Below are 26,502 nucleotides of genomic sequence, written 5' to 3'. Positions count from 1 at the left end.
CGTATCTGTACAGTTTGATGCAACTACAAAGTTCTTCAGGATCACCAGAACCTGCCGTTGCATTTTCCACATCACAAACTAACCAGACAAGAATAAAGTACAGTAGTAGTAGAACCTGAGCAGAACCTGAGCGGTTCTGTCGCTGACGCCACGTCGTAGTTTTGAAGACGCTGGTGTTGCTAACCTTTTCAAAACGTTATATTATCTCGCAAAGAAGTCTGTTCGACCCCTAAATGTACACAACCACATACTTTGACAAGACGCATTATGTCATGGTAAATGTACATAGTTTGCTTCGTGTCATGAGCTCGTTAATCCATATGCGTGAGATTATGATGAAGTGTTTGAAGAGAAACTGGAATGGATTGCAGTAAAGATTGTTTGAATTGTTTGAAATCATGTTTTGCCGTAGATCAAGCTCGTGAACATCGACGCCACGGACATCGTTGATGGACGGCCAGCGATTGTATTGGGGTTGATGTGGACCATCATACTCTATTTCCAGGTATTGCCTTATAATCAAGTCACGTACATTTTCTTAGATTAACTGAAGTGTATTTGTGTGCAGAATAATGACAGTGTGTTAGTATGTAGTATAAAAGTCCATGCCACTCCTCTGCATCCTTAAAATAAATTGTTCAATTCCTAAGCGATATCAGAAGATGGCCATCTGGTCTTATAATCGTCAATGTGAATTTAGTTCAGAAAATAACTGTAGAGTAGCGCTGGTGTTCCCGATGGTTTCTGTTCCTTTCAGATAGAGGAGCTGACCACCAGCCCACCTGTCAGAATAAAACCACTCCTACCTCTGCAGGGTGGGGCCAGAAAAGCCCTGCTTAGATGGGTCCACCGCTCAGCCACCAAGTACGAAGCCTCCTTTGCTGGTCAATTTGGGGGATGGTGTTTAAAATGTACCACGTCATCATCATAAGTTATTTTTGCATCTCTTCTGATGTCTAATTCTTCTTTCTAGCCATCTCGGAATTGAGGTGAAGGACTTTGGTCCCAGTTGGCGCACAGGGTTAGCATTCTTTGCAATTATCCACACCCTTCGGCCCAATGTGGTTGACATGGACCATGTGTGGAGCAGACCAAGCAGAGAAAATCTACGGGAAGCCTTCTCATTGGCTGAAAGAGAGCTGAGCATTCCACAGCTTCTTGACCCAGAAGGTAGAGGACGTCCTCCGTTCCATAACTGAAGAGGCAACATGTATGGCATTAGATTAGATTCATTATACAGACATTTGGAACCTTATATGATTTATTACAGTATAATCATAGTAAAAGTAGTTTTTATAGGGGGGGTATTGGGAGGAGCCTCCCAACGACAGACTCAGAGACTCCATCTGTGCCCCTTCATGCCTGTCCTTCACAATGAACCCTGACAAATCCAGCCTGGCATTGGTGTAATTAGGCTCCATTAATCCAGGACAACCATGGGACCATCAGACCATCTTTAGACACTGATGGATGTTAGATCTTTTTTTCAATATATGTCAATCAGAAGCATTTTTATTAATTGGAGCAGTTTTTCTGTTGGTCCGGTTTTTAATGACCTTTATTTGTTGGCTCCTCAGACGTTGACGTAGACAACCCTGATGAGAAATGCATTATGACATACGTGGCCCAGTTCCTGAAGTATCATCCTGACAGCAAGCAAAGCGACGTCGGCGGACAACAAGAAGAGGTAACCAGCAACCGCATTCGTCCCCGCTCCTCGTCTTCCTGTCTGCATCCTGTCCATGACATGTGACACAGCTGGAGCTTGGAACTGTGATACTTCCCTTGTCCCACATATATGTGTGAGACTGGTGAGACACATCCAGGAAAAGGACTGGTCGTGTCTTCTGTGTGGTGACTGCTGTCCTGTAATTGTCATGCCTGTCTCTGTCCTACAGGGTGGTCCTGCTCCTCGAGATATCGAAGACATTTTGGACGTAGGTTATCTCAAAGGTCCCAGGGGCGGACAGTCCATCACTTCCTGCTGCTCATAAGACCAATACACATTCATGAATTTGATGAATGTTTATTTTTTTTGGATTACAGTATATCTGCTACTGTACAGTGTAGTTAGATTAAAACATGTTTTTCCATGTCAGAACGCAGCATGTACGCCAACACCGTATCTCACCTGATATGATGTTCCTGCCTCTGGGCTTGTGAGCCGTGGTGACAAAAACAAGTCCAGTATAATTGTATGTGATATGAGATGAGATATTCCCATTACCATGTGTTCCGGGTCCATTAGCATGATAATGAAAGCCTCTGGCAGTGTGCATTGATAAACCCAGGGGCGTCACTAGGTTTTAAGGACAGGGGGGGCTTAGCCCCCAGGAGATGCACAGGATGTAGCATACGAGCACAAAACCTCAAACGGCTAACAAGGACTGATAAATTATACGTTATTATTATTTCAGTCTGTTTCAATACAGAACAACAACAAACAGGTTTAAACAGTAACAGGATGTTTACAGCATTAACAAGAAACAAAATGTTACTCGCTGGATGGAAGCATCAAAGAACGCGTCTGTTTCTAAGAGTCCATCTCTCTGTTGTGATTCTGAAGCTCGTCTTCTTCAATGACTGCAAGACTGTGAAGTCTTTTCTGAGCCGTTGTTTGACGCAGCCAGGAATGCAACCGACGCAGTGCAACCGACACAGTGCAACCGACGCAGTGCAACCGACGCAGTGCAACCGACGCAGTGCAACCGACGCAGTGCTCTAAAGGACCGTTCACATGAGCAGCTGCTTACGGGCACCGTTAGGGCAACTTGGGTAGAACCTTCAGAGAGGAAAACATGTCTGAATCAAGGAGGTTGTGAACAGACAATATATCTTTGGGAGAACATCCAGCCTCTGTTTACGGGTCACCAGAACCTCCTCTGTTTCAGGCCACCAGAACCTCCTCTGTTTCTGTCCACCAGAACCTCCTCTGTTTCAGGTCACCAGAACCTCCTCTGTTTCAGGTCACCAGAACCTCCTCTGTTTCAGGCCACCAGAACCTCCTCTGTTTCTGTCCACCAGAACCTCCTCTGTTTCTGTCCACCAGAACCTCCTCTGTTTCAGGTCACCAGAACCTCCTCTGTTTCAGGCCACCAGAACCTCCTCTGTTTCAGGTCACCAGAACCTCCTCTGTTTCAGGTCACCAGAACCTCCTCTGTTTTCAGGCTGCCGTGTTTTGCAAGTTCATTCAATTGTGATCCACTCAGGAAGTTCTCACATTTAGGACACATTTAAATCTGAACTCAAGCTATCATCCGATCCACACAAGGGAAAAGTAACTCTCTTTTCACTGTGTCTGAGTTCTATTCAGTGCGTGAACCTGCAGGTTCCTCCAGGTTCTGCAGGTTTCTCCAGGTTCTGCAGGTTCTGCAGGTCTCTGCACCTGATTCAGGGAGACTGTGGGCGTGGCACAGGGCTGTGGTTCTCATACAGCTCCATGGCTAATGCGTCTGTGCGTTTCCCTTAAGTGTGTCACACAATAACTAAATGTTACTACCAGCAGTGATAAACTTACTTTCTTTATAAACTTTCTTACATCCATTCTTCATCCATCCGTTCACGTTCTTCTCCTAAAGCTCTTCTATTCTGCTCTGTGTGCTTCAAACACGCTGCAGGGACCGACAATTAGCGGTCACAGGGAAAACGTGGACTGGAGTTTCAGTGATGTGGGCATTCTCTATAGGAACAGGTGGAACGGGTTCTCTACCTTACGTCATGAAGTGAGGGGAAACAGATCCATGATCAGATTTAAGTCAATAATGACAGGTTACATGTTTTTAAACATATATTCTGGCGGTTTTAATAGAATAAGTCGGCATTTTTTGGTCACTGAACAAAAAATAAATCATTTTTCATTTCATTTTCTCACCGCTTATTCCGCTATCGGGTCACGGGCCAAGCTGGAGCCAATCCCAGCAGTCAATGGGCAAAAAATAAATAAATAAATAAAATATTTTTTATTTTTATAAAACAACCCAAAATTATTTAGGGGGGCTTAAGAATAGGCCTAACGACGCCACTGGATAAACCTGTTTTAAATCCAACTGTACAGACCTGTGAGGCTACGAAATGAAGCAAACTCCTTGCTCTCTGTTCTTGCTAAGACACTAATATGTTCCTATCTTTCATTGAACCATAATGATTCTGCTTACATATTGTTGTGTATGCTGCGCGTAGCACACACACGTAGCTCGTTGTGTATGCTGCACGTAGCACACACACGTAGCCTGTTGTGTGTGCTGCACGTATGGCGCAGTGGTTGAGGGGGCCGTCCTGCGACCGAGAGGTTGGCGGTTCAATCCCCGGCTCGGGCGCATGTGTACACTGCCGTTGTGTCCTTAGGCAAGACACTTCACCCGCATTGCCCGGGTGCATGCGCACGCTGCGACCAGCGGCAGTTCGAACTGCTGTAAACCAAATTGCCTTCCAAGGGACGGATTAACAAAGTGTTGTATTGTGTTGTGTGTGTGTTGTTTAGTGTCGGTGTGTGTTGGCCGTCCTCAACAGCATGGCAAAGTTGGATGCCGAGGGTTGACGAGCGTGCTCGTCAACTCGTCGTCTTCTGCGTTGCAAAAGCAATAGCCCCGCCCCTTCCGCCTAGGATAGGCGCTCGGGCCTGATAAAGTAATTCTTTGTCATAAGTTGATCTATATTTTCTATCTTTTTTCTTTACTGTTAATAAAGATACAATGTTATGCAGAGGTACACTGAACAATTTCATTGACAAATTATATTAATTATAGTTGAGGGGGGGTTGCAAAATTGTTTTTTTTGGGGGTGCGGGGGGCAACAGAAAATAATTGAGAAGCACTGACATATGGTAACAATTCCTGTTTGATTCTGTCTTCATTAGTCATTTGTGGAGCAGCAAAATTTCATTGAAAATTATGAGGCGTTGTTCCTGTCCCTGAAGCAGTCTGCTGAGGCCTACGTCGGTGCTGACAGCTCAGGTAAGAAGGCCAGAGACATTCAGTGAAGGTGATCATAGTGTGGTATAATAGCAAAACAGAATAGCCTCCCATAAAAGATTCATTCTGGATGACATGTGTCAAACTCATGGCCCGGGGGCCAAATATGGCCCTCAAAGTCATTTTCTGTGGCCCCCGAGAGCTGTGTGCAGACATTTGTTTTTGTAAAAATCTGTCACGTTCTTAACAGCCCACATGTGTTGGTTGTTCTGCAGTTCTGCCCCTCTCAAGAGTTTTGAACAAAGTTAATGTCATAACTTGTGTTGGATGATATTTTTCTTTATTTATTATTTAATATTATTTACTTGAATAAGTTTGATTATTGATCGATGGAGTAGTGTTGTTTTCTTAACCTGATCAATTGAAAGGATTTATGTTATAATAACAGCAATAATCTATCCATATATTTCTACAACTATACAATTGAATATGCAATGTTTGTAACTTAAGTAGTGAACTGATCAAACGGAACAATTCAGCAACATGGCAATAACAACAGCAACACGCTGCAGTCAGGAAATCAATAATCTGCTGGAGGTGACTATTGAAAGTTATTTGAACTTTTTAGTTTTTTCCAGCATGTGCTGACATGTTGACCTAAATATGGAGCTCAGGATCAGCACTGGACAGCTCCATAGGTAGCCGGCTACATATGGATCAGGATCAGCACTGGACAGCTCCATAGGTAGCCGGCTACATATGGATCAGGATCAGCACTGGACAGCTCCATAGGTAGCCGGCTACATATGGATCAGGATCAGCACTGGACAGCTCCATAGGTAGCCGGCTACATATGGATCAGGATCAGCACTGGACAGCTCCATAGGTAGCCGGCTACATATGGAGCTGTCCAGTGCTGATCCTGAAAGTGACGTCTTTTCCATTGACTCTGGAATGTTCTTTATCTTTCCCACTTCGGTTGTTTTTTTTGGTTTCTGCATGTCCATGACAAGACAAGGTGGTGGCTTTTTTGTTTTGCTTTGATTTTGTATCGATTATCTTTGTTCCTGCGTGATGATTGCATTTGAATAGAACTTTTCCACATTATTAGATGTTAATTTATTCCCATCACAAACTTTGGTTCATACTTATCATTTTTATCATTTACAGTTTGGCTTTATCTCTAACAATATTTAAGTTACAACCTTTTAAAAAAGTGATATCAAAACTGAATATTTTATTGTAATTACGGCAGAAGAGTTAAATAAAATAAATAGTTATTTAACAGCATGTTAAGGAGTAGTTACATTTATTTTACAGTAGATTACATTACATTTAGTTACATTTTTTACTGTGTTACGGTTTACATACTCCTCTCCAGCGGATGATGGTGAGATGGGAGTGTGCCGGTTCATGCAAGAGGTGGTGACACGGGGTCTGTCCATGGAGGTGCGAAGCCTGAGGAGCATGCTGGAAGAAGTGCTGTCAAACTGGAAGAGGTTTAGCTCCACTGTGGCCTCCTTGCAGGCCTGGCTCGAGGATGCAGAGGAAGCCCTGAGCCGAACAGACAGCATAAAACAGGTACGAGATCGACTCGTAATGCAATTGCAAACCCCACAGCTGAAGTTCCCTCAAATATAATCATTTTAATGGCCTCAGAGGAGCAACAATCAGCCCATTGGCCCGATACCTGAGCCACACATCAGCAGAATCCCATTAACAGTCTCCACTCAAGTGTCAAATGACCTCCTTGAGGAGAACTGAGGATATACAGTAGTCCCTCATTTTCCGCGGGGGTTACGTTCCAAAAACAACCCGCAATAAGTGAAATCCGCAATGTAGTAATCTTTATTTTATTTTATTATTATACATGTACATAAATGTTTTAAGGCTGTAAAACCCCTCACCACACACTTTATACACGTTTAACAGTCAGGCATTAATCTAAATAGATTGTTTCAGTATTATAGAATGAAACCAAAGATCAGAACCTTTTCAGAACTAAACATTTGTTTGAGAAATATAAATATATAGTACGTACAGTAAACGTTTTCCTGTTAATAATGTTAAGGCGTGCAGGTCGAGGAAAGAGCCGCTTGGAGTGCAGAAGAACAAATATTCTACTCGTGCTGTCTTTAGCCTCTCATGCTGCTTTATTGGATAGCTTAGCACAGCGGAACAGCAGCGGCTACATGTATCAACAGGAAGAAACAAAACCCAAAAGGGACGTGACGTTTATGCTCCTACAAAATAAAAGCCTCTTTGGACAAGAGAATAAAGAATGTTAAAGGAGACACATTCTACCCTTTTTCCACAAGTTAACGCACTGATATGAAATATCTGAGACAGTCTTTGGTCTAAACATCAAACATGCTGCAGGACAGCGTCCCTCATTTCTGTCTCACACAGATGCTGCAGGACAGCGTCCCTCATTTCTGTCTCAAACAGATGCTGCAAGACAGCGTCCCTCATTTCTGTCTCAAACAGATGCTGCAGGACAGCGTCCCTCATTTCTGTCTTAAACAGATGCTGCAGGACAGCGTCCCTCATTTCTGTCTCAAACAGATGCTGCAAGACAGCGTCCCTCATTTCTGTCTCAAACAGATGCTGCAGGACAGCGTCCCTCATTTCTGTCTCAAACAGATGCTGCAGGACAGCGTCCCTCATTTCTGTCTCACACAGATGCTGCAGGACAGCGTCCCTCATTTCTGTCTCAAACAGATGCTGCAAGACAGCGTCCCTCATTTCTGTCTCAAACAGATGCTGCAGGACAGCGTCCCTCATTTCTGTCTTAAACAGATGCTGCAGGACAGCGTCCCTCATTTCTGTCTCAAACAGATGCTGCAAGACAGCGTCCCTCATTTCTGTCTCAAACAGATGCTGCAGGACAGCGTCCCTCATTTCTGTCTCAAACAGATGCTGCAGGACAGCGTCCCTCATTTCTGTCTCAAACAGATGCTGCAGGACAGCGTCCCTCATTTCTGTCTCAAACAGATGCTGCAGGACAGCGTCCCTCATTTCTGTCTCAAACAGATGCTGCAGGACAGCGTCCCTCATTTCTGTCTTAAACAGATGCTGCAGGACAGCGTCCCTCATTTCGGTCTCAAACAGATGCTGCAGGACAGCGTCCCTCATTTCTGTCTTAAACAGATGCTGCAGGACAGCGTCCCTCATTTCGGTCTCAAACAGATGCTGCAGGACAGCGTCCCTCGTTTCTGTCTGAAACAGATGCTGCAGGACAGCGTCCCTCGTTTCTGTCTCAAACAGATGCTGCAGGACAGCGTCCCTCATTTCTGTCTCAAACAGATGATGCAGGACAGCGTCCCTCATTTCTGTCTCACACAGATGCTGCAGGACAGCGTCCCTCATTTCTGTCTGAAACAGATGCTGCAGGACAGCGTCCCTCATTTCTGTCTCAGACAGATGCTGCAGGACAGCGTCCCTCTTTTCTGTCTCAAACAGATGCTAGAAGACAGCGTCCCTCATTTCTGCCTCAAACAGATGCTGCAGGACAGCGTCCCTCTTTTCTGTCTCAAACAGATGCTGCAGGACAGCGTCCCTCATTTCTGTCTCAAACAGATGCTGCAGGACAGCGTCCCTCATTTCTGTCTTAAACAGATGCTGCAGGACAGCGTCCCTCATTTCTGTCTCAGACAGATGCTGCAGGACAGCGTCCCTCATTTCTGTCTCAAACAGATGCTGCAGGACAGCGTCCCTCATTTCTGTCTAAAACAGATGCTGCAGGACAGCGTCCCTCATTTCTGTCTCAAACAGATGCTCCACGACAGCGTCCCTCATTTCTGTCTCAGACAGATGCTGCAGGACAGCGTCCCTAATTTCTGTCTCAAACAGATGCTCCAGGACAGCGTCCCTCATTTCTGTCTCAAACAGATGCTGCAGGACAGCGTCCCTCATTTCTGTCTCAAACAGATGCTGCAGGACAGCGTCCCTCATTTCTGTCTCAAACAGATGCTGCAGGACAGCGTCCCTCATTTCTGTCTCAAACAGATGCTGCAGGACAGCGCCCCTCATTTCTGTCTCAAACAGATGCTGCAGGACAGCGTCCCTCATTTCTGTCTCAAGCAGATGCTGCAGGACAGCGTCCCTCATTTTTGTGTCAAACAGATGCTGCAGGACAGCGTCCCTCATTTCTGTCAAACATGCTGCAGGACAGCGTCCCTCAGTTCTGTCTCAAACAGATGCTGCAAGACAGCGTCCCTCATTTCTGCCTCAAACAGATGCTGCAGGACAGCGTCCCTCTTTTCTGTCTCAAACAGATGCTGCAGGACAGTGTCCCTCATTTCTGTCTCAAACAGATGCTGCAGGACAGCGTCCCTCATTTGTGTCTCAAACAGATGCTGCAGGACAGCGTCCCTCATGTCTGTCTCAGACAGATGCTGCAGGACAGTGTCCCTCATTTCTGTCTCAAACAGATGCTGCAGGACAGCGTCCCTCATTTCTGTCTCACACAGATGCTGCAGGACAGCATCCCTCATTTCTGTCTCAAACAGATGCTGCAGGACAGCGTCCCTCATTTTGGTCTCAAACAGATGCTGCAGGACAGCGTCCCTCTTTTCTGTCTCAAACAGATGCTGCAGGACAGCGTCCCTCATTTCTGTCTCAAACAGATGCTGCAGGACAGCGTCCCTCATTTCTGTCTTAAACAGATGCTGCAGGACAGCGTCCCTCATTTCTGTCTCAGACAGATGCTGCAGGACAGCGTCCCTCATTTCTGTCTCAAACAGATGCTGCAGGACAGCGTCCCTCATTTCTGTCTAAAACAGATGCTGCAGGACAGCGTCCCTCATTTCTGTCTCAAACAGATGCTCCACGACAGCGTCCCTCATTTCTGTCTCAGACAGATGCTGCAGGACAGCGTCCCTAATTTCTGTCTCAAACAGATGCTCCAGGACAGCGTCCCTCATTTCTGTCTCAAACAGATGCTGCAGGACAGCGTCCCTCATTTCTGTCTCAAACAGATGCTGCAGGACAGCGTCCCTCATTTCTGTCTCAAACAGATGCTGCAGGACAGCGTCCCTCATTTCTGTCTCAAACAGATGCTGCAGGACAGCGCCCCTCATTTCTGTCTCAAACAGATGCTGCAGGACAGCGTCCCTCATTTCTGTCTCAAGCAGATGCTGCAGGACAGCGTCCCTCATTTTTGTGTCAAACAGATGCTGCAGGACAGCGTCCCTCATTTCTGTCAAACATGCTGCAGGACAGCGTCCCTCAGTTCTGTCTCAAACAGATGCTGCAAGACAGCGTCCCTCATTTCTGCCTCAAACAGATGCTGCAGGACAGCGTCCCTCTTTTCTGTCTCAAACAGATGCTGCAGGACAGTGTCCCTCATTTCTGTCTCAAACAGATGCTGCAGGACAGCGTCCCTCATTTGTGTCTCAAACAGATGCTGCAGGACAGCGTCCCTCATGTCTGTCTCAGACAGATGCTGCAGGACAGTGTCCCTCATTTCTGTCTCAAACAGATGCTGCAGGACAGCGTCCCTCATTTCTGTCTCACACAGATGCTGCAGGACAGCATCCCTCATTTCTGTCTCAAACAGATGCTGCAGGACAGCGTCCCTCATTTTGGTCTCAAACAGATGCTGCAGGACAGCGTCCCTCGTTTCTGTCTCAAACAGATGCTGCAGGACAGCGTCCCTCATTTCTGTCTCAAACAGATGATGCAGGACAGCATCCCTCATTTCTGTCTCACACAGATGCTGCAGGACAACGTCCCTCATTTCTGTCTCAAACAGATGCTGCAGGACAGCGTCCCTCATTTCTGTCTCACACAGATGCTGCAGGACAGTGTCCCTCATTTCTGTCTCACACAGATGCTGCAGGACAGCGTCCCTCATTTCTGTCTCAAACAGATGCTGCAGGACAGCGTCCCTCAATTCTGTCTCAAGCAGATGCTGCAGGACAGCGTCCCTCATTTTTGTCTCAAACAGATGCTGCAGGACAGCGTCCCTCATTTCTGTCAAACATGCTGCAGGACAGCGTCCCTCATTTCTGTCTCAAACAGATGCTAGAAGACAGCGTCCCTCATTTCTGCCTCAAACAGATGCTGCAGGACAGCGTCCCTCTTTTCTGTCTCAAACAGATGCTGCAGGACAGCGTCCCTCATTTCTGTCTCAAACAGATGCTGCAGGACAGCGTCCCTCATTTGTGTCTCAAACAGATGCTGCAGGACAGCGTCCCTCATTTTTGTCTCAAACAGATGCTGCAGGACAGCGTCCCTCATTTCTGTCTCAAACAGATGCTGCAGGACAGCGTCCCTCATTTCTGTCTCAAACAGATGCTAGAAGACAGCGTCCCTCATTTCTGTCTTAAACAGATGCTGCAGGACAGCGTCCCTCATTTCTGTCTCAGACAGATGCTGCAGGACAGCGTCCCTCATTTCTGTCTCAAACAGATGCTGCAGGACAGCGTCCCTCATTTGTGTCTCAAACAGATGCTGCAGGACAGCGTCCCTCATGTCTGTCTCAGACAGATGCTGCAGGACAGCGTCCCTCATTTCTGTCTCAAACAGATGCTGCAGGACAGCGTCCCTCATTTCTGTCTCAAACAGATGCTGCAGGACAGCGTCCCTCATTTCTGTCTTAAACAGATGCTGCAGGACAGCGTCCCTCATTTCTGTCTCAAACAGATGCTGCAGGACAGCGTCCTTCATTTCTGTCAGAAACAGCTGCTGCAGGACAGCGTCCCTCATTTCTGTCTCACACAGATGCTGCAGGACAGCGTCCCTCATTTCTGTCTCAAACAGATGCTGCAGGACAGCGTCCCTCATTTCTGTCTCAAACAGACGCTGCAGGACAGCGTCCCTCTTTTCTGTCTCAAACAGATGCTGCAGGACAGCGTCCCTCATTTCTGTCAGAAACAGATGCTGCAGGACAGCGTCCCTCATTTCTGTCTCAAGCAGATGCTGCAGGACAGCGTCCCTCATTTTTGTCTCAAACAGATGCTGCAGGACAGCGTCCCTCATTTCTGTCAAACATGCTGCAGGACAGCGTCCCTCATTTCTGTCTCACACAGATGCTGCAGGACAGTGTCCCTCATTTCTGTCTCACACAGATGCTGCAGGACAGCGTCCCTCATTTCTGTCTCACACAGATGCTGCAGGACAGCGTCCCTCAATTCTGTCTCAAGCAGATGCTGCAGGACAGCGTCCCTCATTTTTGTCTCAAACAGATGCTGCAGGACAGCGTCCCTCATTTCTGTCAAACATGCTGCAGGACAGCGTCCCTCATTTCTGTCTCAAACAGATGCTAGAAGACAGCGTCCCTCATTTCTGCCTCAAACAGATGCTGCAGGACAGCGTCCCTCTTTTCTGTCTCAAACAGATGCTGCAGGACAGCGTCCCTCATTTCTGTCTCAAACAGATGCTGCAGGACAGCGTCCCTCATTTGTGTCTCAAACAGATGCTGCAGGACAGCGTCCCTCATTTTTGTCTCAAACAGATGCTGCAGGACAGCGTCCCTCATTTCTGTCTCAAACAGATGCTGCAGGACAGCGTCCCTCATTTCTGTCTCAAACAGATGCTAGAAGACAGCGTCCCTCATTTCTGTCTTAAACAGATGCTGCAGGACAGCGTCCCTCATTTCTGTCTCAGACAGATGCTGCAGGACAGCGTCCCTCATTTCTGTCTCAAACAGATGCTGCAGGACAGCGTCCCTCATTTGTGTCTCAAACAGATGCTGCAGGACAGCGTCCCTCATTTCTGTCTCAAACAGATGCTAGAAGACAGCGTCCCTCATTTCTGCCTCAAACAGATGCTGCAGGACAGCGTCCCTCTTTTCTGTCTCAAACAGATGCTGCAGGACAGCGTCCCTCATTTCTGTCTCAAACAGATGCTGCAGGACAGCGTCCCTCATTTGTGTCTCAAACAGATGCTGCAGGACAGCGTCCCTCATTTTTGTCTCAAACAGATGCTGCAGGACAGCGTCCCTCATTTCTGTCTCAAACAGATGCTGCAGGACAGCGTCCCTCATTTCTGTCTCAAACAGATGCTAGAAGACAGCGTCCCTCATTTCTGTCTTAAACAGATGCTGCAGGACAGCGTCCCTCATTTCTGTCTCAGACAGATGCTGCAGGACAGCGTCCCTCATTTCTGTCTCAAACAGATGCTGCAGGACAGCGTCCCTCATTTGTGTCTCAAACAGATGCTGCAGGACAGCGTCCCTCATGTCTGTCTCAGACAGATGCTGCAGGACAGCGTCCCTCATTTCTGTCTCAAACAGATGCTGCAGGACAGCGTCCCTCATTTCTGTCTCAAACAGATGCTGCAGGACAGCGTCCCTCATTTCTGTCTTAAACAGATGCTGCAGGACAGCGTCCCTCATTTCTGTCTCAAACAGATGCTGCAGGACAGCGTCCTTCATTTCTGTCAGAAACAGCTGCTGCAGGACAGCGTCCCTCATTTCTGTCTCACACAGATGCTGCAGGACAGCGTCCCTCATTTCTGTCTCAAACAGATGCTGCAGGACAGCGTCCCTCATTTCTGTCTCAAACAGACGCTGCAGGACAGCGTCCCTCTTTTCTGTCTCAAACAGATGCTGCAGGACAGCGTCCCTCATTTCTGTCAGAAACAGATGCTGCAGGACAGCGTCCCTCATTTCTGTCTCAAACAGATGCTGCAGGACAGCGTCCCTCATGTCTGTCTCAGACAGATGCTGCAGGACAGCGTCCCTCATTTCTGTCTCAAACAGATGCTGCAGGACAGCGTCCCTCATTTCTGTCTCAAACAGATGCTGCAGGACAGCGTCCCTCATTTCTGTCTCAAACAGACGCTGCAGGACAGCGTCCCTCTTTTCTGTCTCAAACAGATGCTGCAGGACAGCGTCCCTCATTTCTGTCAGAAACAGATGCTGCAGGACAGCGTCCCTCATTTCTGTCTCAAACAGATGCTGCAGGACAGCGTCCCTCATGTCTGTCTCAGACAGATGCTGCAGGACAGCGTCCCTCATTTCTGTCTCAAACAGATGCTGCAGGACAGCGTCCCTCATTTCTGTCTCAAACAGATGCTGCAGGACAGCGTCCCTCATTTCTGTCTCAAACAGATGCTGCAGGACAGCGTCCTTCATTTCTGTCTCAAACAGATGCTGCAGGACAGCGTCCCTCATTTCTGTCTCAAACAGATGCTGCAGGACAGCGTCCCTCATTTCTGTCTCAAACAGATGCTGCAGGACAGCGTCCCTCATTTCTGTCTTAAACAGATGCTGCAGGACAGCGTCCCTCATTTCTGTCTCAAACAGATGCTGCAGGACAGCGTCCTTCATTTCTGTCAGAAACAGCTGCTGCAGGACAGCGTCCCTCATTTCTGTCTCACACAGATGCTGCAGGACAGCGTCCCTCATTTCTGTCTCAAACAGATGCTGCAGGACAGCGTCCCTCATTTCTGTCTCAAACAGACGCTGCAGGACAGCGTCCCTCTTTTCTGTCTCAAACAGATGCTGCAGGACAGCGTCCCTCATTTCTGTCAGAAACCGATGCTGCAGGACAGCGTCCCTCATTTCTGTCTCAAACAGATGCTGCAGGACAGCGTCCCTCATGTCTGTCTCAGACAGATGCTGCAGGACAGCGTCCCTCATTTCTGTCTCAAACAGATGCTGCAGGACAGCGTCCCTCATTTCTGTCTCAAACAGATGCTGCAGGACAGCGTCCCTCATTTCTGTCTCAAACAGACGCTGCAGGACAGCGTCCCTCTTTTCTGTCTCAAACAGATGCTGCAGGACAGCGTCCCTCATTTCTGTCAGAAACAGATGCTGCAGGACAGCGTCCCTCATTTCTGTCTCAAACAGATGCTGCAGGACAGCGTCCCTCATGTCTGTCTCAGACAGATGCTGCAGGACAGCGTCCCTCATTTCTGTCTCAAACAGATGCTGCAGGACAGCGTCCCTCATTTCTGTCTCAAACAGATGCTGCAGGACAGCGTCCCTCATTTCTGTCTCAAACAGATGCTGCAGGACAGCGTCCTTCATTTCTGTCTCAAACAGATGCTGCAGGACAGCGTCCCTCATTTCTGTCTCACACAGATGCTGCAGGACAGCGTCCCTCATTTCTGTCTCAAACAGATGCTGCAGGACAGCGTCCCTCATTTCTGTCAGAAACGCTCTAAACCCGGAAGCAAAAGTACGTTCATAGCGAGCACGCTACCATGGTAACCGTGAGGGACGCACACACACGGCGCGATGATCGGCTACTGTTTGACTGTACTTGTACTGTAATACATACTACTGTGTGACTGTACTTGTACTGTAATACATGCTACTGTTTGACTGTACTTGTACTGTAATACATACTACTGTGTGACTGTATTTGTACTGTAATACATGCTACTGTGTGACTGTACTTGTACTGAAATACATACTACTGTGTGACTGTACTTGTACTGTAATGCATACTACTGTGTGACTGTACTTGTACTGTAATACATACTACTGTGTGACTGTACTTGTACTGTAATACATGCTACTGTGTGACTGTACTTGTACTGAAATACATACTACTGTGTGACTGTACTTGTACTGTAATGCATACTACTGTGTGACTGTACTTGTACTGTAATACATACTACTGTGTGACTGTACTTGTACTGTAATGCATACTACTGTGTGACTGTACTTGTACTGTAATACATGCTATTGTGTGACTGTACTTGTACTGTAATACATGTTACTGTTTGACTGTACTTGTACTGTAATACATGCTACTGTGTGACTGTACTTGTACTGTAATACATACTACTGTGTGACTGTACTTGTACTGTAATGCATACTACTGTGTGACTGTACTTGTACTGTAATACATGCTACTGTGTGACTGTACTTGTACTGTAATGCATACTACTGTGTGACTGTACTTGTACTCTAACATTCTATCTAATAAATATATTCATCATCAAATTGCATGTCTTTGGAGGTTTTTGGAGGACAGCCACGTGGACACAGGGAGGACATCAACTCTGCACAGTTCAAACTTGGTACCTTCTTTCTGTCCAGCTATTGTACCGGCTTCCATTACAAATATTCTTACTGAGAATCAGGAGAGAGAACCGTGTTCATATTTCGACTGCAGGCGACAGGGTTGGGTCCACTAAGGGGGGGGTGAGGATTCGGCCTCCTCAGCCACAGTCACCCCGTTCAAAAGGAGAAAACTCCCGAGGATAGTCGGTAGTTTCACACATTTGTGTTTTGGAAAAAGTCAAAGCAGGATAGCAGCAGAATTACATGTAATTCATCTATTTACACTGTAAAAAAGAATGTAAAAATAGGCACATTTGGAAAACTGTTATGAGATGCATTTTAAGTGCTTCTATAAAGAACATATTAAATGTCATTGAATTCTGTCCATTGGTTTATGATAATATTTGAATAGACCCTGCCCCCAACCCAACAGATCAATATATTTTTACAGTGTGTATTAATTATATATTTTTTGCGCTGCGTTTAATCGACAGGACCTGCAGACGGTTGTGCAGCAGCAGAGGACAGACATGGACTCAGCCAGCGATGCCTTGACTTCCCTGAGCAGCTCTCGTGCATCACAGGAGCTGCCACGCCTCTCCTCTGGGCTCACCTCCACCGCCGAGCGAACAGAGGCTGTGGCTCAACGCTGCCCCGAGACCAGAGGCGTCCTTCAGGAGGGGCTGCAGCCCCGCGCCAACAGTAGGAGACTTTCTGTCTTTAACTTATTCCTGATCGGGCTTTGTCTCTCTTTGCCTCCATCAAATGCATCGAGTCAGTACGGGAAGTCCTTCCCTTATAAAGAGAAATACATTTTAATAGCTCTAATTATCCAATCAAACAATGATGTGATATTAGCTCAAGTTAGTGCTGCAGCAGATTTAGTGTTTATTACCCCCCCCCGTACACCAGTGCACTCTCACTTCTCACACACACCTGTGCCTCTGAGATTAATGCAACATCTGCTCTCCAGGGAGCTCGTTGGCACGGCAACCCAGTGCTGCACAGCATGGACACGCCCACGCTCCCCATCTGGCTAAACGGATCACCTTGTCTCTCCTTCCCCAGATTCCTTCCCTCTTCATCTAACTTGGTCTGAAATGATCAATTCTTTCTGTTTTTGTTTCAAACAGAGCGCATCCACAGCTTCCACTCCTGGCTGGCAGACCTGAAGTTGGAGCTGAAAGAATGTTCTGACCAATCAGGAGATGTTGCTGTACTTGTACCTAAATTGCAAGCACTAAAGGTACTGTTAAATATCAGGATTTAATCATGCTAATGCAATACAGGCATTAGAGCAGCGTTGTGATCTAAAAAACTATTCACTGTCACTTCCACTTGTTGATAGCATTATGCAAGTCAAACTTTCTTGCACAAAACTGATTTTATAGTGAACAAAGTTGGTGGATCAAAGCTAATAATGATTGTATTATAGTAACTATTTACAGTAAATGAATTAGAATATTAATGGATTTGCATATATTTTTAATCTTGGCCAAACATTTTTTATTTTTGTTTAATCATCTCCAATTTCATTGCACTTGTTGTCATGACGATGAAGACCTATTCTATTCTAGAGCACGTTCTGCAATGTCTGGAGTGTAACCCTTTAGGGTAACCTTGACGATCAAGATCAAAGTTACCCCCTCTAATGAAAAAGATTTTCGCCACTCCGACTGAAATTTGTTGCTCTTAGAGTCTAAAGAGTTTTCAGAAAGGATTCCTACGGAGGCTAGAATTCATGGTGGAGAGTAGAATCACGAGTGTCACTTAAAATAGAGGAGTTTGAAGAGGAATTGTAGGCAGTTTGAACAGCCTAAATAAGGAACTACAACAACACCCATGAGGATGATGATGAATATATTTATTAGATAGAATGTTAGAGTACAAGTACAGTCACACAGTAGCATGTATTACAGTACAAGTACAGTCACACAGTAGCATGTATTACAGTACAGTCACACAGTAGCATGTATTACAGTACAAGTACAGTCACACAGTAGCATGTAATACAGTACAAGTACAGTCACACAGTAGCATGTATTACAGTACAGTCACACAGTAGCATGTATTACAGTACAAGTACAGTCACACAGTAGCATGTAATACAGTACAAGTACAGTCACACAGTAGCATGTATTACAGTACAAGTACAGTCACACAGTAGTATGTATTACAGTACAAGTACAGTCAAACAGTAGCATGTATTACAGTACAAGTACAGTCAAACAGTAGCATGTATTACAGTGCAAGTACAGTCAAACAGTAGCATGTATTACAGTACAAGTACAGTCACACAGTAGCATGTATTACAGTGCAAGTACAGTCACACAGTAGCATGTATTACAGTACAAATACAGTCAAACAGTAGCATGTATTACAGTACAAGTACAGTCACACAGTAGCATGTATTACAGTGCAAGTACAGTCACACAGTAGCATGTATTACAGTACAAGTACAGTCAAACATCCTGTCTAAGAGGAGCATTTCTAAAAAGCCCTTGCGGTCTTGTTTCCGTTGAAAGTCCTTCGTACATAAATCATCCACAATTAACAATACAAATTTAACAATACAAATAAAAATAAAACCAATATTCAATAACTCAATTGATGCAACGTAACATTAGAAAAATAAAAATAAAATGATTTTACACCACCGATGCAAACTAACAATTAATCTAAAATAAATTACACCACTGATGCAGAATGACAATGAATGACAATAAATTACATAAATTACAATAAATTACAAAGACACTTAATATGTGCAACGTAGGTGGAAAAAAAGGGGGGGGGGGGGGTTGATCCGGAGAGAGTCGTGATGACTATCTCCGTTTCTGTCCCCCTGAAAGGTGTATTTTTAGGGCCGTTTTGACCGTTTTGGCCGTCGGTAGGCTTCCTGTGTGATCCAGTGATCAGATTTAGCCCAAAGGATTACGTTGCAGCTATTTTATGTTTGTTTATGTTCCCAGCCTTTGGTCAGTAATTTAAACATCTAAATATGTTAACATTAAAAAAGAAAATCCCCAGTATGAAGTAGTCTTTAAGTCTAAGTCACTACGTTTGGATTAGCAGATGTATTACTCCTCCCACATCCCAGGTTATAGTTGAGCGAACATCAGAGGGTGAGAATCATCTCTCCCAGGTTTGTGAGGAAGCTGAGAGGCTGCGGCTCCACCTGCCAAATACTGGAGCAGTGCAGGTCCGGGAGCATCTCTCCTCCGGTCACAAAGAGTGGAGGAACTACCTGGACAGCTGTTCCCAAAGCAAACAGGACCTAGAGGAGAGCATTGACCTTCTGAAAAGGTAAGTCATCCCTCTTCTCTTCCAGGTGTGTATGCAAGGTATTCCGAGTTAAGTGAAAGATCCCTAATCTCTCCATCTATATACCCTCGGTAACCCAGCTTTAGTGGATCTGTGGAGGGTGTCAGGGAACGGTTGAAGCAGATGGATCTCCGCCTCAAGGCTGAATGTGCTGCAGAGTCAGCAGAAAGAGAAGTCACAGAAGAGCTGGAGAGGATGGAAACCCTTCAGAAGGACTCCATTAAAATAAGGTGTGGATGCCTCGTGTCGTACATGTCATAGTGTGAGGGGCTAAATATTCTAAAGATGAGAATTTTGTTTTCTCCAAAAAAGCAAATCTATTGAGAGTCTGTGCAAGGAGGCCCCGCTATTGTCTGAAGCAGGGCGGGGGTCAGGAGGTGAGGTCAGCGTGACAGGTCAGGTCCAGGTGGAGCACCAGGCCCTGCTAAAGGGAGCCAAGGAGAGGCTGCAATGTTGCCAGGAGAGCCAGGCCTTTGGAGAGTCCCTCCAAGGACTTTGGGCCTGGCTTGAGGAGATCCAGAAAAGACTGGGTACTGTAGACATCACCATGGGAACCAAAGGACAGCTGGAGCAAAGACTGGACACTGTGCAGGTGAGTGGTGAATTCTTTATTTTAATATAAATAATAAAACATTCAATGTTTGTTATATTCATATCTTTAACAATAGTCAAATCTATGTTGAGAACTTTTACAGAATTGTACTCTAACATTCTATCGAATAAATATATTCATCATCACCAGGAAGTGACAAAGATTAGAAAAGGTGAGGTTAGAAAGGTGATGAAGAGGATGAAGAATGGGAAGGCGGTTGGACCAGAGACACACCTGTGCACAGTGGCGGGCGGTGCATTTTACACCTAGGCCTTCAGTGAAGTCCTACTTAGTCCGACTTGAATAAATACCCCTCATAATACCATCATTTATGACACCACGGCTTTAGAAATAATGTACAAACACACACTTACGCACTACTGGGTGCTGCATCACCTCAATCGTGTACAACACAGGATATTTTTTCCGGAGCATTTAAAAATCAATAAACTGCATCAGCAATTAAAACTTACCACTATACGTGGTAAAGTTATAAATAAAAGGGAATTTAACACTATTTGTCCAAAACGTTTTAAAGTCCACCAAGAATATAGGCAAGCTTTAAATTGGGAACTTGCAGTTTAATATAAGAAAGACTGCAACACAACGGCCACATTTGTCTTGTTGTGTACTTCCACTACAATCACACAGCTGCACCGGCGCGCCACATTATTTACACACATTGCATTTACAGTATATCTGTGATTTTATTTCCTTATCACGTTAAATAAATAAAATGTTGGTACTCACCAAAACGGCTGTCCCCCGAAACAGTTATTTGAAAACAAAATGCATTCTCCTTTCTTAAAGTTCCTAAATCCAGTGTTGCTCCAAACATTAAATCGATCCCTTGCAAACAAAAGGCATTCCCAGCAGAACAATTTGCAGCGACTCTCGGAAGCTGTAAGCCAAAAGTTTGAAGCCTGGAAGCGGCGTACAAATCCTTTCCCCACCCGGGACAGGTTAGCTAGCTCCGGAGTTGGACGACGTCGGCTAACGAGAGCTAGCTTCTCTGTAAAGGTCCGTCTTGAAAATGGCCTTTCAAGAATATCCACAACCAAATTCACACTTTCCCCTCCTTCGGCCATTGTGGGTTAAAAGCGCAGGAATAATTGTGGCTTTATTCTCGGTCGGTCGCTCCGTACCGGTGCGCAATAGTTGATGACGCAATATGCCTAGCGCTGCCCTCTCACACGGAGTATCCAATCACAGGCAGGAAGGCCTTACTTTCAGCAACTCGTGATCTGATTGGCTATCGCAACTGTCTATCAACTCTAAGAGCCAATCACAGGACGCGTTATTGACTTGTAACGTGAGACATGCAGGAAGGACTTGTTTCACCAACTCGTGATCTTATTGGCTATCGCAACTGTCTATCAACTCAACTCTACGAGCCCGTTCACTCACACAACACAGACGGCAAGCAGCGCTGATTCTGAAGGTCTCGGACGGGTAGTACTTGCCACTGGTACTATGAAATCCGCCTGGCAACACAAGCTAGCTGAATTCTGATTGGATAAAAACTCTCACCTAAAAATACATCACTGGAATATAATATGACATGAATGTGAAGAATATATATATATATAAATAAAATTAAATTGATTTTATCATAAATATGATCATGTATTGTTGATTTCTGGTTATGTTAGGCAAGCAGAGAAGGCCTTGCAGGCCCTGACCGCCCGCCACTGCTTGTGCAGGTGTGGAAGTGTCTAGGAGAGGAAGCTGCAGAGTTTTTAACGGGTTGTTGAATACAATCCTTGAGGAAGAAGATGAAGAGGAACGGAGGAGAAGAGTTCTGGTGTTCTTCAAGAAGAAGGGAGACAAACAGAGTTGTAGAAACTACAGAGGATAAAGCTGATGAGATACGATGAAGTTATGGGAAAAGGTGTTTGAGGCTAGACTAAGGACAGAAGTGAGTATTTGTGAGCAGCAGTATTGCTTCATGCTGATGAAGAGTACCACAGACACAACGTTAGCGTTGATGCTAGCAATGGAGAAGAACAGGAAGCTCAGAAGGAGCTGCATTGTGTCTTTGTAGATCCAGAGAAAGTCTAGGACAGGGTGTACAGAGAGGAACTGTGGTACTGCATGAGGTACTGTGGTACTGCATGAGGTACTGTGGTACTGCATGAAGAACTGTAGTACTGCATGAGGTACTGTGGTACTGCATGAGGTACTGTGGTACTGTATGAGGTACTGTAGTACTGCATGAGGTAATGTGGTACTGCATGAGGTACTGTGGTACTGCATGAGGTACTGTGGTACTGCATGAGGTACTGTGGTACTGCATGAGGTACTGTGGTACTGCATGAAGAACTGTAGTACTGCATGAGGTACTGTGGTACTGCATGAGGTACTGTGGTACTGTATGAGGTACTGTAGTACTGCATGAGGTAATGTGGTACTGCATGAAGTACTGTGGTACTGCATGAAGTACTGTGGTACTCCATGAGGTACTGCGGTACTGCATGAAGTACTGTGGTACTGCATGAGGTACTGTGGTACTGCATGATGTACTGTAGTACTGCATGAAGTACTGTGATACTGCATGAGGTACTGTAGTACTGCATGAGGTACTGTGGTACTGCATGAGGTACTGTGGTACTGCATGAAGTACTGTAGTACTGCATGAGGTACTGTGGTACTGCATGAAGTACTGTGGTACTGCATGAGGTACTGTAGTACTGCATGAGGTACTGTGGTACTGCATGAGGTACTGTAGTACTGCATGAAGTACTGTGGTACTGCATGAGGTACTGTAGTACTGCATGAGGTACTGTGGTACTGCATGAGGTAATGTGGTACTGCGTGAGGTACTGTGGTACTGCATGAGTAGTCGTAGTATGTCAGTGTAGTTCAGGACAGCAGTGAAGTGTGCAGCAGGAGTAACAGGAGTTTAGTGTAGAGGTGGGATGCACCAGGGATCAGCTCTGAGCCCCTTTTTGTTGCCATGGTGATGGATAGACTAACAGATGAGGTGAGACAGGAAGCTCCTCTGAATATGATGTTTGCAGATGACATTGTGATCTGCAGGTAGAGGAGAATCTAGAGAAGTGGAGGTCTGCTCTAGAAAAGAGAGGAATGAAGGTGAGCAGGAGTAAAACAGAGTACATGTGTGTACATGAGAAGGTCCCAGGGGGGACAGTGAAGCTACAAGGAATAGACGTAAAGAAGGGAGAGGACTTCAGGTACCTCGGGTCAACAGAGCAGAGTGATGGAGAGAATGTGGAAAGGAGGTGAAGAATCGTGTGCAGGCAGGCTGGAACGGGGGAGGAGAGTATCAGGTGTGCTCTGTGATAGGACAAAGGGACAGGTCTACAAGACAGTGGTGAGGACAGCCATGATGGATGGCTCAGAGACAGTGGAGAGGACAGCCATGATGGACGGCTTAGAGACAGTGGTGAGGACAGCATGATGGACGGCTCAGAGACAGTGGTGAGGACAGCCATGATGGACGGCTTAGAGACAGTGGTGAGGACAGCATGATGGACGGCTTAGAGACAGTGGTGAGGACAGCCATGATGGACGGCTTAGAGACAGTGGTGAGGACAGCCATGATGGACGGCTTAGAGACAGTGTCTCTGAGGAAAAGACAGGAGGCGGAGCTAGAAGTGGAGGAGATGAAGATGCTGAGGTTCTCCTTGGGAGTGTCCAGGTAGGACAGGATTAGAAATGAGACAATAAGAGGGACAGTGAAGGTTAGACGTTTTGGAGACAAGGTCAGCGAGACCAGACTTTGATGGTTTGGACATGTCCAGAGGAGAGACAGGGACTATATCGGTAGAAGGATGCTGAGGATGGAACTGCCAGGGAACAGGACTAGAGGACGACCCAGGAGAAGAGACATGGACGTAGTGAGGGAGGACATGAGAGTGGCTGGTGTTGGGGAGGACGATGCAAAGGACAGGACTAGAGGACGACCCAGGAGAAGAGACATGGACGTAGTGAGGGAGGACATGAGAGTGGCTGGTGTTGGGGAGGACGATGCAAAGGACAGGGCTAGAGGACGACTCAGGAGAAGAGACATGGACGTAGTGAGGGAGGACATGAGAGTGGCTGGTGTTGGGGAGGACGATGCAAAGGACAGGGCTAGAGGACGACCCAGGAGAAGAGACATGGACGTAGTGAGGGAGGACATGAGAGTGGCTGGTGTTGGGGAGGACGATGCAAAGGACAGGACTAGAGGACGACCCAGGAGAAGAGACATGGACGTAGTGAGGGAGGACATGAGCGTGGCTGGTGTTGGGGAGGACGATGCAAAGGACAGGACTAGAGGACGACCCAGGAGAAGAGACATGGACGTAGTGATGGAGGACATGAGAGTGGCTGGTGTTGGGGAGGACGATGCAAAGGACAGGGCTAGAGGACGACCCAGGAGAAGACACATGGACGTAGTGAGGGAGGACATGAGAGTGGCTGGTGTTGGGGAGGACGATGCAAAGGACAGGGTGAAGTGGAGAAGGTTGGGTTGCTGTGGCGACCCCTCATGGGACGAGAAGATAGTACAGTAGTAGTAATTGATTTTGTCGTGAACACTAGAGGGGGATGTTTGCTTGAGAAAGTATTTATGTTCTGTATTATGTTATGTTTAGTATTTAAATTCTGACAGACACCTCAACCAGTTAACGCCGACCCTGCATTGTTTGCTCAGGACATCCTCCTTTTGAAGGGGGGGGGTGAAGTCGAGCTAAATATGGTCATGTCCAAGGGGAAGCTCGCCCCCCGAGGCTACGGCGCCACCGGACAGAAACTGGTCCACTCTCAGCGACAGGAAGTGGAGGACGCGTGGGCCACGCTGCTTGTATCCGCCATGAGCTGCCACAGGTAGACCGCTCACCTTGTTGCAACAATATTACAATATTATGGGATGTTCCTAGGACAAAACATTTGAATACGTTACTGCATTTCATATTTTGGTACCTCAGCACCCTGAATTGCACGGCATCGCCGCACCGGTGCTGCATTCATGTGTCGTAGTAAACTGAGGAACGCTGAACGCCACCAGAGAGTTCCTTTCATTCACGCAGGTGTGCTTTGACTGCTTGGTACTTTTCAGTGGATACCATAAAGGTACCATAAAGGTACCATAAAGGTACTGCGTATTTGTACTGCGTATCGGTGCCCAGCCTGCCTGGGAACACGTCTTTCAGTCTCCTCGGTGGCTCTTCCTTGAACACTAGACTGCAGTGAACTGACTTTATTTCTGCATCCAGCCATTCTGGACATTTGCTTTTTAATATGCCAGAAAAAGTATTACCTCTGACGAAAGGTCACTCACCTGAATGTTATGCCCCACCCCCTTCTTTGTGAGAGGTTCTCTTCACGATGATAGATTGACGTCTCAAGCGATTAATTATGATTTGGTTAAACACATAATTAGTGGCACTTGTCCCATTTTGAAACTGATTGATGTGTCAGTCTGTTTGCTCTGTCTGGGGGCATGCAACCATTGGTGTGTGTGGGGGGGGGGGGGGGGGGTAATATTGTGTATGTGTGTGTGTGTGTGGGGGGTAATATTGTGTATGTGTGTGTGGGGGGGGGTTAATATTGTGTATGTGTGTGTGGGGGGGGGTAATATTGTGTATGTGTGTGTGGGGGGGGGGGTAATATTGTGTATGTGTGTGTGGGGGGGGGGTTAATATTGTGTATGTGTGTGTGGGGGGGGGGTAATATTGTGTATGTGTGTGTGGGGGGGGGGGTAATATTGTGTATGTGTGTGTGGGGGGGGGGTAATATTGTGTGTGTGTGTGTGGGGGGGGTAATATTGTGTATGTGTGTGTGGGGGGGGTAATATTGTGTATGTGTGTGTGGGGGGGGGGGTAATATTGTGTGTGTGTGTGGGGGGGGGGGTAATATTGTGTATGTGTGTGTGGGGGGGGATAATATTGTGTATGTGTGTGTGTGGGGGGGGGTAATATTGTGTGTGTGTGGGGGGGGGGGTAATATTGTGTATGTGTGTGTGGGGGGGGGGTAATATTGTGTATGTGTGTGTGGGGGGGGGGGGTAATATTGTGTGTGGGGGGGGGGGGGGGGTAATATTGTGTGTGTGTGGGGGGGGGGGTAATATTGTGTATGTGTGTGTGTGGGGGGGGTAATATTGTGTATGTGTGTGTGGGGGGGGGGGTTAATATTGTGTATGTGTGTGTGGGGGGGGGTAATATTGTGTATGTATGTGTGTGGGGGGGGGTAATATTGTGTGTGTGTGTGGGGGAGGGGGTAATATTGTGTATGTGTGTGTGGGGGGGGGGGGTAATGTTGTGTATGTGTGTGTGTGGGGGGGGTAATATTGTGTATGTGTGTGTGTGGGGGGTAATATTGTGTATGTGTGTGGGGGGGGGGGGGGGGTAATATTGTGTATGTGTGTGTGGGGGGGGGGGTAATATTGTGTATGTGTGTGTGTGGGGGGGGTAATACCGTATTGGCCCGAATATAACACGATGTTTTTTGCATTGAAATTAGGCTGAAAAGGTCGGGTCGTGTTATATTCGGGGTCTAGACATTATACCCATTCTGAACGCTAGATGGCGCCAGATATCGTTACAACGAATGGTGAACTGAACTCCCCAGGCCAAAGCAAACGCCTATCATTATTTTATTGCGATGTTTTTCCTTATTCATATGTTGTGAGATGTGTCTGTGTGGATGTGTGTGTGCGCGTGCGCGCGTCCAGCTGCGGTGTGTCCCGCTGGAGCGAACGAGTGTGTGAT

At 46.5% G+C, this 26,502-nt stretch overlaps 1 protein-coding gene across 1 annotated transcript in view; it reads left to right on the top strand.

The window, feature by feature from the left end:
* Positions 1–26,502, top strand: part of syne1a (spectrin repeat containing, nuclear envelope 1a) — a 169,835-nt gene that overhangs the window by 20,855 nt on the left and 122,478 nt on the right. The window contains exons 6-19 of the mRNA XM_068754152.1: positions 413–523; positions 719–864; positions 974–1,170; positions 1,578–1,687; positions 1,899–1,937; positions 4,345–4,371; positions 4,856–4,952; positions 6,292–6,491; positions 16,368–16,575; positions 17,007–17,119; positions 18,974–19,179; positions 19,278–19,427; positions 19,510–19,789; positions 24,447–24,619. Of these exons, the coding sequence (XP_068610253.1) occupies positions 413–523; positions 719–864; positions 974–1,170; positions 1,578–1,687; positions 1,899–1,937; positions 4,345–4,371; positions 4,856–4,952; positions 6,292–6,491; positions 16,368–16,575; positions 17,007–17,119; positions 18,974–19,179; positions 19,278–19,427; positions 19,510–19,789; positions 24,447–24,619 (2,057 nt within the window). The remainder of the gene's footprint in view (positions 1–412; positions 524–718; positions 865–973; positions 1,171–1,577; positions 1,688–1,898; positions 1,938–4,344; positions 4,372–4,855; positions 4,953–6,291; positions 6,492–16,367; positions 16,576–17,006; positions 17,120–18,973; positions 19,180–19,277; positions 19,428–19,509; positions 19,790–24,446; positions 24,620–26,502) is intronic.

This window comes from Brachionichthys hirsutus, chromosome 20 (genome assembly GCF_040956055.1).
Source record: "Brachionichthys hirsutus isolate HB-005 chromosome 20, CSIRO-AGI_Bhir_v1, whole genome shotgun sequence".
Classification (NCBI taxonomy): Eukaryota; Metazoa; Chordata; class Actinopteri; order Lophiiformes; family Brachionichthyidae; genus Brachionichthys; species Brachionichthys hirsutus.
Note: the sequence above shows the minus strand (reverse complement) of the source record. Positions and strands in the feature narration are given on the sequence as shown.